This window comes from Phaseolus vulgaris, chromosome 7 (genome assembly GCF_000499845.2).
Source record: "Phaseolus vulgaris cultivar G19833 chromosome 7, P. vulgaris v2.0, whole genome shotgun sequence".
Lineage (NCBI taxonomy): Eukaryota > Viridiplantae > Streptophyta > Magnoliopsida > Fabales > Fabaceae > Phaseolus > Phaseolus vulgaris.
Window position 1 is genome coordinate 28526771 of NC_023753.2, and position 13472 is coordinate 28540242.

At 35.5% G+C, this 13472-nt stretch overlaps 2 protein-coding genes across 2 annotated transcripts; one reads left to right on the top strand and one right to left on the bottom strand.

The window, feature by feature from the left end:
- The first annotated feature begins 4656 nt into the window (after positions 1-4656).
- Positions 4657-6400, top strand: LOC137829684 (uncharacterized). Its single transcript, XM_068636555.1, has one exon. The coding sequence runs from the start codon at positions 4843-4845 to the stop codon at positions 6184-6186; it is 1344 nt and encodes a 447-aa protein (XP_068492656.1). The 5' UTR covers positions 4657-4842; the 3' UTR covers positions 6187-6400.
- Positions 6401-7071: 671 nt separating this feature from the next.
- LOC137829683 (RNA demethylase ALKBH10B-like) lies at positions 7072-12748 on the bottom strand. The gene is made up of 7 exons (XM_068636554.1): positions 11959-12748; positions 10152-10282; positions 9955-10072; positions 9516-9617; positions 9256-9371; positions 8998-9152; positions 7072-7960 (listed from the first exon to the last, which is right to left on the bottom strand). Exons 1-7 carry the CDS (start codon positions 12374-12376, stop codon positions 7483-7485), a joined length of 1518 nt encoding a protein of 505 aa, XP_068492655.1. The 5' UTR covers positions 12377-12748; the 3' UTR covers positions 7072-7482.
- Positions 12749-13472: the final 724 nt, after the last annotated feature.

Here is a 13472-nt window from a genome sequence, read left to right on the forward strand (position 1 = left end):
ATATTCTTAATTAGTGCATCTTCATTTTTCACATTTTCTATCAACAAGCTTTGAATTTTCCAAACTTGTAAAAAATACAAGTTGGAAGTTGGATAACTTGTAGCAGAAATCAAGGTAGTGATATCATAAAAGGGTAACAAGAACTTACAAATTTTTTCTGCTCTCTCCCAATTTTCCTCTGAAGGGCAATATTTATAAGATTCATTAACCAAGTGCAAGCTTCCAAAAACACATTGATATTTAAGAGCACTTTTAAGCATCAAGTAAGTTGAGTTCCACCTTGTAGGGACATCAAGACACAAACCACATGATGCATCAATATCACTAAACTTTTCCATGTATTGTTTGAATTTCACCATTCTACTCTCTGAACCCCTCACATATTTGATGCTATTTCTAATTTGGTTCAAAGCCCCACCAAGCACCTTTAATCCTTCTTGAACAATTAAATTTAATGCACAACAACGAACATGAAAGAATTCACCACCACATATCAAACCGTTTTGTAAAAGAAGTTGGCTTCTTAGAGTATTTTGGAGAACATCATTAGTAGAAGCATTATCCAAAGTGATAGAAAATATTTTTTTCTCTAATCCCCAATCTTGTAAAAATTCATAAATTTTCTTAGACAACTCAAAACCTGTATAGGGGCAGCATATGACAAAAGTTGAGTAGCTTGCTATTTAACTTCCAATTTAGGTCAACAAAATGAGTAGTCAATGATATGAGACCTTCAGTATTAATAGATGTCCATAAATCAGAAGTTAAGCATATCATACTAGGAATAGAAACAAGCAATTCCTTAAGCACTGTCTTTTCTTTGATATACATTCTCCCAATATCAGCCTTAACAGTGTTTCTATAAATCATAATTGCATCAGGACACAAGTAGCTTATCCAAGTCCTAAGTTCGGGATACTCAACAAATTTATAAGGAAAATTATGTCTAATAATTAGATTAGAACACAATTCACGATGTACAACTTGATCTATCTTTTTTCCTTTCAACTTTTCTTGCATATCTAAAATCATTTGACCCACATCTTCAGTTTTTCTTTTATCACATTTCATAATATGATGATTTAAATGAGAAGTGCCATATTTTCTTCCACCGGTTAGATATATTCTATTGCAACTATTGCACCTTGCCCTTTCTTTTCCATCTTTATCCACACCAATCTTAGTAAAGTACTTCCAACAATCAGAGGTGGTAGTCTTATCCCTTTTCTTTTTGTCACCTTCAATAGTTTCGGATTGGTTTTCAAAATCATCTTTCTCAATTTCATTTTCACATTCGGGAATATTAATATCCTCTTCTTCAGCCATTCCAATTTCAAAATTAAGATCCTGATTAATTAATAGCATAAACATAAGAACCTATATAAACATAATCATAGATACAAAGAGATAAATGCAACATAACCAGCATGATGTAGAATATAAAAATTACCCCAAAGCAGAAAGCTGTCACCTACAAAGCCAATACTATAACAGATACAAACAAGTTGTTGCTCCACAAATCTTGAATTACTAAAATCCTAAAACTGCAGAAAAAGGTAATGGAAAAAAATTAATTCTCATGAGTAAAAATGGCGGTTGCAAATGGTGGAAGGTTAAGGAGGAAGGGATAGAACCTAGAGGAACGGTGGTGGAGGGCGACGGTCGCAGATGGTGGTGTTGGCGATGGAGGACGACGGTCGCAGAGATGGTGGTGCTCGCGGTGGAGAGAAGGAACCGGGAGGAAGAATGGCAGCGGTTGGCGGTGGAGGACAACGGAAAGGTGTTCGTGGAGGAAGAATGGCAGCGGCTGGCGGTGGAGGACGGTGAAAAGGTGTTCGTGGAGGAAGAATGGCACGACGGCAGATGTCGCTCGCGGTCGCAGTCGCAGATGTCGCTCACAGTCCCAGTCGCATATGCGTTTGTATTTTAGGGTTTCAAATTGAATGTGAATTTGGGAGAAAAAAAAGGGCATCAACAGCACATGCACAACACACATAAGAATTTAGTGAGCAGTGGGTTGACAGGTCAGCCCGCCCTGCCTCGTCGTAAGTGGGTTAGCGAGTCAGAAAAAGGGAACCCGCCCTGCATTTTTTGGTGCGAGCTGCGGGCCGGCTCGCGCGACCCGCCCTGTTTTGTCACCCCTAAACAAATGTGGTTAATAACACCACTATCAAGAATCTAAGAACTGAAGGAAGAAAGAAATGTATTACCAGTTTGTGTTGTCATGTTGGAAGGAATAATAAAGACTTGATTAGAAACATTGCCACTGAATTTGGACTGTTGCAAAAGAGATAACAATATTTGATACTGCTCAGGAGTAAATGTTGAACCAAGTGGTGTTCAATGTTTTGAAGAATCCAAATCTTTTGAAGGATGATGAAGCCTCTGCTTTGCTTGATGCTGTTGTGTTGGTTTAAGCTTTGTTCTGGGGTAGTTCAATGTTGTAATCAACCCTTAGATTAAATCTCAAAGCAATTAGCATCTCAATTTTATTAAAGCAAAATGTTCTTCAAACTAAGTTGAAACAACCGATTGTTTTGTCGAAACAACCGATTGTTTACACTTAGGTGTTTTGAGAAAGTTTGAAAACTGTTTTTGAATGGTAATTTTGTTAAGTAACAAAAACACCGGTTGATTCGAGGAAACAATCGATTGTTTGTTTTGAAACCATAACAGAAAAACTGTTTTTTTGACTGAGCTTTAAATGCTTTAACTGAATACGCTCCAGTCATTAAATGCTTTGACCAATCTGTTTTAAATGCAATTAAGAGTTTGTTAAGATTTGATAACAAACTATATTCTTAGATATATTCTGAAAAACTGTTTTTAAGTTTTTAAGAATCTTGAAACAAAGTTTTTGATCTAAGAGTTTTTCAAAGAGTTCTGAGATTGCTTAAGAGTTGAGAGATTGATCAAGGTGCTGAATAGGATTCTGCTTGTATTGATTTCAGATTTTCATCTGTAACAAGTGTAATCATTGTAAACTGCTGAACAATTCGTTTGTGTGTTTTTGCTGAGATTGGCTGTGTGTTCTTGAGGTGTTCAAGATCAGCAATCTTAGTGTTGGCCAAGGAGAGTGTGTTTCTTGAGGTGTTCAAGGTCATTCTCTTGGTTGTGGTGTAAGTGATCAAGTGGTGATTGCTTAGTGGATATCCTCAGGGTTTCTGAGAAGACTAGATGTAGCTCTAGTTTGGAGTGAATCAGTATAAACAACTGTGTACAATCTCTCTATCCCTAACTCTTTAATTTCAGTTTGTTTGTTGTTTGCTGGTATAAACAACCGATTGTTTCGAAGAAACAACCGATTGTTTTTTCTAGTATTACAGTTTTGCTTGCTGTTTTGGCTAACTGAATTGTTGAATCAATTGGTTTCTGAAATAAGTTCATTCTAACTTTGAAAAGTTTGCGAAAACCCCTTTAAACAATTCACCCCCCTCTAGTTTAAAGCCATCTTTTCTAACAGTAAAACCAATTTGCTAAGATTGCACTTTTGTCTTTAAGCCTTCATGATTTTGCTCATGATTATTAAAGTCTTGTTTGAAAGAAGAAATCATGATAAGGAGAACGAAATTTGTAAGGGATCAACAACTTCACCCATGGGTAAATGTAGCAATCAAAACTCGTATACCATATTGAGAATTGAACTTTAAGTCCAACTCAACCTTATAAAACCGACTTATAAGGTGAGTTTTGCACCCATTTATATAATATGAAATTTTCTAAACTATTGTCAGATTTTTAACCGTAGTTGAAGTTAAAAACCAAACTCTAAGCTTTTGGGTGAATACGTTTTGTTGAATAAGTTAGAGAGTTAGGTTGACTAATACAAGAGATATATTGAGCATTTGGTTTGACCATATGTTTACTATTTATGAAGATTCTCTTAGAGATCTCAAGAGAGTGTTTGTTGATGAAGAATTTATTTTAATAATAAGCAAGGTTGATGAAAATGGAAAATGGAAACAAAGTTGTGTCGTGTATTTTTCAAAATTTTTATTTAAAAAATAAAGTTAAAAAAATTGATTTTAGTTATTTTATTTCCATGCTAACCTGTAACGTAAATATTATATATTATAAGATGAAAATTTATTTGACACGTAATTCAATAGTTCTTTTATTATATTCACATAATTTAAAATTTTAAGAAAAAATAAAAATCAATTTTGTATTATAGTATAATAAAAAAAAAATTTAAGTCTTAAATAAATTATTCTCTCCATTTGTTAGTTAATTTATTTTTCTCACATATAACGTAAAACAAAACGGTTTCTACCGCCACTCAAATGCTTCCTTCTCCTTTCATCTTCTTCCCTTACCTAAAAGGGTATGATATGTTGAAAAATAATTGTGGGATTTTCTCTTCTCTCAAATATATTCTCATGAATTTTTATTATAAAAAAATTATTTATCACAGATTATCAAGTAATAATTGTCAAGATATAATATTTTCTACATAGAATCTAAACAATGTACAAAAGCACCTTTTGCAAATGGAATCTATTTTGAAAATGTCATAGAATATAGAAATTAAAAACAAATCAATAAAAATCTGCACTATATTTGAATTAACTTTTATAAACATAAATTTGATAAAAAAAAAATGAATTTAATATAATATATCTTATATTTCAATATCCATAAGCTGATAACACACAATCTATTAGGATATTATTAATAAAATAAATAAAGAAATAATGAATATTAGAATTGCATGTTGGTTTGTTCTTCTAGATCTTAGAAGTGTAAAACAATACATAAGCTTCGAACGCACTTTTTTCAAACTAGAATGATAAATTAGTTATACTTGTGTTTCTTACTTACTGATCACTCCATCATCACCGCATGAATTTCTTCAAGTCCGTTTTCCTTGAGGACCAGGATCCACCGCGACCTCAATCTGGATCGAGTAATGAGCCGCCAGACCAGGACCCGGATCCCGACTCCCCGCCCCGATCGACCACCGCCAATTCCGGGGGCGGTGTCAGCGACGGTTGGAATTTCGTCGGCGGCTTCATGAAAACCCTAACATCCAAATCGGAATCTATAATCGAGACCTACCGTCGCGATCTGCAGGAATTCAGCACCGGTTTGAAGAAGGAAATTGAGGTGGCGCAGGGCTCTCTCGGGACCGTGGGTCACGTCATTGACGAATTCGGAAACACCGTCGTCAAAGGAACGGCTCAGATCATATCTCAAGGTAAGGACGCCATCCTCGCTGTCGATCTCGATTCTGATTCTGATAATAATAGCGCCAATAGGAAGAGCCTGGATTTGATGCGGTATAGTAGATTCGACGCTCAGGTTCGTGCGATTCAGGGTGACGTTAGCACTTACTCCGAGGAGCCTGAGGATTTGAGTGAGTTCAATGAATGGAAATTAGGGTTTTTGTTGGAGGGGAAAAGTGATGAAATGGAGGGGCTTTTCAGAGAGAACGATAATATGGAGAGTGTTTACAAAAGAATTGTTCCGAGCAGTGTGGATCACGAAACTTTCTGGTATAGGTATTACTATAAGGTTTATAAGCTCAAGAAAGCTGAAGACGTTAGGGCTAGGATTGTAAGTGGAATTTCTGGGGAAGATGAGGATTTGAGTTGGGAAGTTGAAGATGATAATGATGATGAGGATAGAGGTGGCGCTAAATCTGTGGTTATGAATAAAGAGGTTGGTGGGGACAGTGTGGATACCCAGTTACGTGTTGGCTCCGATGAAGGGGGAACGAAGAAATTGGATGTGGAAGAAGAGTCTAAAGTAGAAAAGAGAGAGAATTTGTTGCAAAGTGAGGAAGTTGGCAGCAAGATAGATAAGTTTGAGGAACCACATATTGTGAAATCAGAAATTGTTGGTGAGATGGGTGGTGTTGATGAGGTGTCAAAAGTGGATGTTGGTGTGAGCAAGAATGATTCTGCAGCTGAAATTGTTGAGAAGGTGAAGGAAAGGGAGGGTTGTGATGAGAAATCTTCCAGTAATGAGGTTGAAATTAAGCACTCGGAAAATGAGGAGGGGGACGATGAGGACCTTGGGTGGGATGATATTGAGGATCTTAGCAGTATTGATGCGAAGGAAACATCGCATAGTGGTGGCACAAACAAAGTTGATTTGCGGAAAAGACTTAGTGCTGCCGAAGAAGAGGAAGACTTGAGTTGGGGCATTGAAGATGATGACGATGATGAGCCTGCCAAGGTTTGAAATGTTTGATGCAATGGAAGTGTATGGTGTAAGTGTCATTTTCACATAAAGAAATTTGTCAGTGATATTATTATACGTTTTAGAAGCCGGGATGGAGGTTGTATTGTTATCTGTTTTATCCCTGAAACGCATGAATTGTAACTGTTTCTTTCTTTGTTCGTTTCTTATTTTGGTTATTCATCAATATATGGTTACCATTGTCAGCAAGACACAATTCCTATCCCATTTTTAAGTCTGCCTCTGCCTTTTATTTGACAACTTATGAATCAGTACTAATTATAGCATGACCTATATTCTTTTATGAAATTGGGTTATGATCACTTTATCTCGAAACATGAGTAATAATCAAATCAAAAGGAAGAGACCACTAAAATCAAATTAGAAAAAACAGACATAGAGTACATCTCACAGGCACTCCTAAACCAAAAGTCCTGTCATGTATTTTTCAAATTGGACTGCCATATGGCATGACGAGCATTCAAAATGTTGTTCACAGTTTCATGTATTAAACACGGGATTTCATAAATTTTAGCTAATAACAGTCAGTCAACAATTCACATTAGTATGAATTATATTACAGCACAGGAAAAGGCAGTAAGGCACAAGCTGCCTACCAATAACAGGGATATCCTGGAAATGAGAAATGGAACCTTAGTCTATTATTGTAGAATTTCAACTTCTGTACAAAAGGTGATAAGGTTATAAAGAGTGTTGCATGAATAATATAAATCATGGAAAATGTTCGGTTGAAAATGTGTCAAGGGTCTACTTAAAAGACCAGATGTAGTCTACTTAAAAGACCAGAGGTAGCTACTTGTCTAACAGATAAAAGAAATTTACATTCCACAAAAAACAACAAGTAGATAATCTTTTAACTAAGCATGCTGGAGGCAAATTGATTTTTCTCAAAAGATAATTAACTTAGAATATCATTCTTACAAAATGCTACCGTCAGATAGTCTACTAAAGCTCTTGCCCGGATTGGCTGACATGGAAAAACCAGATATAATTCACACTCTTCAAATTTAAAAGGCTTAAGTACTCTACTAAAGCTCTTGTCCTGATTGTCTGACATGGAAAAACCGTTTTGAACATCACTAGATTCTAATATATCCAAAGGGAAAAGAGTGAACAAAATGAACCAAACTGCTCCTGCAGCACCTGGGGTGGGGCGTGTTTGTACAACAACATAAAATGCTCCGTATTGTTGAGCAAATAGCTGAGCTGAGTCGTGAAGCCTCCTTTCTTGATTCACATTTCTTCAAACCCAAAGCTGCTTCAGAATTAAACTTATCATTATCCTTCAACACAAATGTTTGGTTTGGAAGTGGACTCTCCCACTTGTGATTCAACTGGGGAAGGTAATGTGAGAAGCCTCCCTTTTTGGGCACGTGGGGGAAGATGCTTGGCATGTTTTCTAGATGGCACATTCCATGGCAAAAACACCCCAGTTCCACCACCAGCAAGTTTGCGGGAGTTCAATGCCACATGACGCATGGGAGTTAGCATCACCATTGGACCGCGAAGCACTCCCCATTTTGGCATCATGTTCATACCCTCGTAGCTACTTATAGCACCATTTGACAAAGCATATGGACTAGCAAAGCTAGGTTGCCACAGAGTCATCGCATTTGCCATGGCAGGAGTTGGTGACTGGCATTGATTGGAATCTGGCCTCACTCTGAAGAAGGCGATGCTGACCCTTCTGTTAGGGGATGGGCACATTACATGTCTTGCCATGTCAGCACTGTTTCCTCTCATCACTAAAAGTGATCTGCAAAATGCAAGGTGTTTAGTCCAAGTTATTGCATATTGTTACTCAGTTTAAAAGACATTATCGTGTATGATAAGCTCAACCTCCTTGCACAAGACAAGGACAACATTCTACAATTTTTTGAACATAAAACAAAGAAAAATGAAAAAGTACTTTTACTAGTGACATTCTAATAGTAATAATAATAATAATAAAACAAAGAGGTTGAAGTCTTTCCTCGGTGTAAATCCTATCAGCAAATGTTGATGCAGCTAATTGGAAGATGGAATCAAATACTAAAACAATAACAAAAGTCTTATGTTGTTGGTGAGGCATGAAACTGAATTCTAAGAATGGTATGAATCCTTTGACTAACTGCCAAATGTTACAATCATACCTCATTTCCAAAAAAAAATCAGCTGCTAATCAGACATTTAGCAATTAAAAGTCGATGATGCTTAAACTTAGAACATGAGACTATTTTGCTATCGTAGATACAATATACTGCTTAAATGCAAAACCTTAATACACATATACTTACTCCACGAGTGACATAAAGGAATGTATACTAGGTTTTAGTTCAATCACAATCTAACAATAATTGATATTTCTAGGATACAAACAATCTATTTTTGTCCTTACCTTTATTGTCTGAAAGTTTGTTTGTCACTCAAGAAAAGAAATGAAGAGCTGATAATGTTCTGTTATGTGCGTAGATGTGCAACCTAATAAGATTAGTTTTAGAGGCTCCTGTTTTAGTTATACCTCGTACTATACCTATATATGTATATGTATTGGTACATCTTGTATCTTTTTAATATATTATTTTCTTGCCAACAAAAAGAAAAGAAAAGCAAAGATGCAATCTAACCCAATTATGAGTATGCTATACATATACAGTTGCATCCTCTAAAAAATTGGCACTTCACCTTTTTCACTTACATTCTGTCCTATAAATGTTGAAGGTACTTCTTCCATTGTATCCAGCATTGTGACTAGAATCTTAATTAATAAATGGAAGATAGGACTGCAAAGAGTATAAGTTCTTTAATATGTACCCCTGCTTCAATGAGAGCATGAGAGGTCCCTTGTAGTTTCCATCATTTTCACTCATAAGTATACGTCCAAAAGCCATAGTTGATTCTGAGAGAAGAAGAGTGGACACAGGTTGATCCAGATGTGGTGGTTTGAGGAATGGTTGTGAAAACTCCCCCTAAAAATTATGCAATTACATAGATATTTCTAAAAGGGTTATTCCACTGTTCACTGTTATTATAGTAGAACTTAGAGAAGCGGGGAAAGTATGCAATGTCTACCTCTTCAAAAAAGTTGATGATACAACCATTTGGTCTTTTATACTCGGGAAGTAATTGCCACTGAATGAGGTGATCAATGACACCTTGAAGAAGAGCAGGAATTGGCTCTATATTGCCTTTAAACAAAAATTAGAAAATGTAAAACATAATTAAAAGAGAATCACTAAATTCATTTATGAAATATCAGAAATCAAAAGAACAAAATTGATTTGGTAAAGTAGAACAGTTATAAATAATCACTATTTCTTTAATAATCTTACTCTTTACATCTTCCTTTATCTGTCCAAATATTGGAACACCCAGCTGAATCAGCTCTCTCTTATTCCCCTTCATCTGCTTGTTGAATAATATAAAAGTTTCACCTATATGCATACATGGAGAATCAGTTAGTATTTTTAAGAATGAAGACAAAAAAAATAGCTTGCATTAGACATTATATATGTTTAATGTTATGCTATTGAAGACAAAAAAAAAAAAAAACAAGAAAGAAGATACATAGTCACGACAAAATGTCACAAGAGACAAACAATCCTTAACCTAAAAATTTGTCATGATTTATGACAAAAAGAGAATAGCAAAATGTCACAAGAGACAAGTTAGGATTGTCAAAACAAAGTTAACCTAAAAAATTGTCATAATTTATGACAAAAAGAGAATAGACAAGAATACACGGACACTCAGAGATCAATGTCAGTTTACCAGATAGTTCTCCATTCTGGCCAGCAACATGGATCTCATTTACAAAGTCTGTCAGCTTGCACAGTTCTGAATCTGTGAAAATGTCTTCATATAACTTCAATCCTTTTACTACATTCACCTGCAATATCAATCAGTTCGTAATCAGCTTCTTTTTAATTAAACGAAAGTGTTTTAAGTTTGTGACATAAAGAACTTGCCATATGTCCCTTGACAGACTCTTTTGCTGTAAAACCTTTAGTCAACTTAAACTGTGAAGAACGTCCTTCACAGTCTTCATGATTGGAACATATATTAACGTTCATGGGATTAGCCTGCATTTCTTGAGATCCTGTACATGAAACCAAAAACAAAATTCCATGCAAATTTCAATATTCAGAAAATGACAAAATTGTTTCCATCCTAAGCATTAATACAATTGACACTACTGAATACACAGGCCACATTTTCCCAGATAACTTAAATGAATGATCAAATCTTTGATTACACGCCCTTCTACTATTGTCGTCTTTTTATTATTATGATTTAGTCAACTCTTATCATGGTTAAAAACATTATGAGTCCGTGACCTTACCATTGGACAAATATCACCGAGATTTCACAAAGCAACACCTGTCAAGAAACATTTGTCGTCTTCTAACAAATTTGCTATTCGTTGGCATCCACCACCGATATTAGTCCACTAGCACATTTCGTATATCGTGCCAAAAAGAGGTCACTGCAAGCATTAATAACGTCTATTTTCTAAATAAATACAACCCACCAACTCAACATATTCTCTCTTTTCTTAGCTCAAGCAATTGCAGCTGCTTTTCTTTTCTTCAACCAAACTTTGTATAGTAGGATGTTTTACCAATATGTTTATTTATTTTCTACTGATATTTCAAATAATGTACATAACTCATTGTTTAGAATTATTATCAGACATAACTCATTGCATGTTTGGTAATATGTATACATAAGTCATGCAACTTAATCATACATCAAGCCCACAAGTCCTGGACCAAGAAGCACACAAGTTAAGGTTGACGCGCAAACTAGGACAGATCAAAACTCAAATACGCCAAGCCCATGCCCATATCCCATACCCGCCGACACAGAAGAGTGACGTCAAAGACGCCATCATGATGATGGTCCCTCTGTCTGTAATAAAAATCATTGCACACAGTTCTAGATCTGTGCTTTCAATTCCAACCTTAAACCAAGTGTGCCATTTAATAGTATTTGTCACTCCCAAACTAACAGTCACACCCAACCCTTTCTCATGACTCCTGACTCTCAAAACTCTAAACCATCCCATTTAAGTAATACCGAAATTATCAACTACATGCTCTGCGTGGCTAACTGCTTTCCTTTACTTTATAACATTCTCCCTGTTCTTTTTTTATCCAAAAAAAGATTTAATAGTACAAAACAAAATCTTAACCTATGATTTTCCTTGTTTCAAAATTAAGCAGGTAAGTGTTAAACCTACTATTGGGCAACAGAAATTTACTATCACAAAATGAAACAGTAAAACAAATTTCCACATAGGATTTGTTGATGCATACTATACCATCTGACCAAAGATACAATTTCAAACCATAAAAAAAGAAAAAAAATAGTTCTTTTTTCAAGAGAAACATATAAAGTTTCATGCTTTATTTAAGTCTAAGAGACCCAGATAAAACTTTTCAATTTTCTTTCTGTAATTAATAAATGATCCTCAGAACTTTTCAATTTACCATCAGCTATTAACATGTGATCCCAAAACTTTTTAATTTTTCATCAGTGATTAATAAATAATAGTCCAAAAGCTTCTTTTAATTTTTTCCAGGTTCTGAAAGTTCCGCCCTTTGATTTTGAATGAAAGGAAAGTACGGAATCCGTGAAAAAGTTGGAAAAACACGACCCACTGTACACCGTGTGATGTTGATAAATTGAATTAAGTTCCATTAATTTAGAATGCATGGAATTAAAAAGAAAAAAAAAACTAGAAAAAAAAGTTTAATTATTTAATTTATTTACCCGAATCAGTAATCTCGCTCTGTGGTGATTCATACTCGTGTTCATCAGCTGCATCATTTCCGACTACACTCTCCGGCGACGTAGTTTTCTCGTTGGATTTGTCCTCCGCGGCAGCGTTGTGGTTTCTGTCCGACTGTCTTTGGAGCTCGAGGGTGACATCCGCGATGGAGTGGTACTTCTGCATCTGGAGGACAGGGATCCAGTTGAGCCTACGGCGGTGGATGGCTGCGAAGACGGCATCGTAGTCATGGGCGGAGGTGGCTAGGTGAGCGCAGAGGGCGTCGATGATGGCGTTGGCCGCAGCGAACTCGCCGCGGAACCATGCGAGTATGGCATCCTTGGCGAATGAGTCGGAGACGAGCATTGGGGGAGGGACCATGGTGGGTCGATCGGAGGGTGCGGTTGGGCCTGTCGCCATGGAATTTTGAGTCGCACAGTTATAGGAGCCAATGGTGCTGTGTTGGACCCAAATAGAAGGAAAGGAAAAAAAGGTTGAAGAAGATGAAGAAAAAGAAGATGATGAAGAAGAAGAAGAAGGTATGATGAAGGGGTTTATGAATATGTATTTTTATGTGAATGTGAGTGACCTTATATACTCATATTTATATACTCATATTCTTATGTATGAATGCATGTATGTGTAGTTATGTTATGAATCTCTCAACCCAACCCAAGCTCCCACAGGTTCCTTCTGCAATTAACGTGGCACCCTCTCATACCATTTCACGTGCCTACTATCCTAATACAACAAAATTTAATCATATACATCTCAATTCCTTTCTCACAATTCAAATATACCCAATTAAGGACTACAACTTTTATATTATTTTCAAAATTCAATAAAATATTAATTACATGTAAACTATACACATTTTATTTTTTATATTCTTAAAATAAACCACGCGCTTTAACTATACTAAATTATCAAATACACACTTTAACCATTAATATCAAATACCGCTACATGTGATTCTACTAACTCAGGTAAATGCTTTCTGCATTTATAACATGTGTCAATATCAAATAGATGTTTATAATTATTAAAGAATTTGAAATGTATTTAATGCGCATTAAATTTACTCTTCATAATAGGATCCAATTGTTTATGAAAAAGATTAGTGTAATATCATTACTTTTTGCATAGTTAACAAATCTTAATGTGGGTACTTTCAGTTACAATTTTTTTGCAAGTTGATTGTGATGAGAATAATATTTGTTTAGTTTTTGTGGGCTTTAGCAACTATGGCTAATTTGATAATAACATATGGTAAAGTTTTTTGTTTGAATGGTTGGAGTGGCTAAAGTCTGAATCACGTATGAACTTTTTGAAAAATAATATATTAGTGAAAGCTTCTTTTGTTATTATTTATTTTGTGGCAAAAGTTTGTACGAAGCATGCTAAGAGATATAAAAAAAACTGGTAGTTGGTCTTGGTCATGCTCCTTATATAACCAAAAACAATTGGTTAGTTGGTTTCCATTACTTGAAGAAGCGAAAGAGAAATTATTGTTTTT

What these genes read in the sequence shown, in the direction of transcription:
- LOC137829684 (XM_068636555.1), top strand. Translation starts at nt 4,843, where the DNA reads ATGAATTTCTTCAAGTCCGTTTTCCTTGAGGACCAGGATCCACCGCGA.
- LOC137829683 (XM_068636554.1), bottom strand. Translation starts at nt 12,376, where the DNA reads ATGGCGACAGGCCCAACCGCACCCTCCGATCGACCCACCATGGTCCCT. An exon ending in GAGCGAGATTACTGATTCGG is followed by an intron (nt 10,283 to 11,958) that starts GTAAATAAATTA and finishes TTTCATGTACAG; the next exon opens with GATCTCAAGAAATGCAGGCT. An exon ending in TCATCAACTTTTTTGAAGAG is followed by an intron (nt 9,153 to 9,255) that starts GTAGACATTGCA and finishes CATAATTTTTAG; the next exon opens with GGGGAGTTTTCACAACCATT.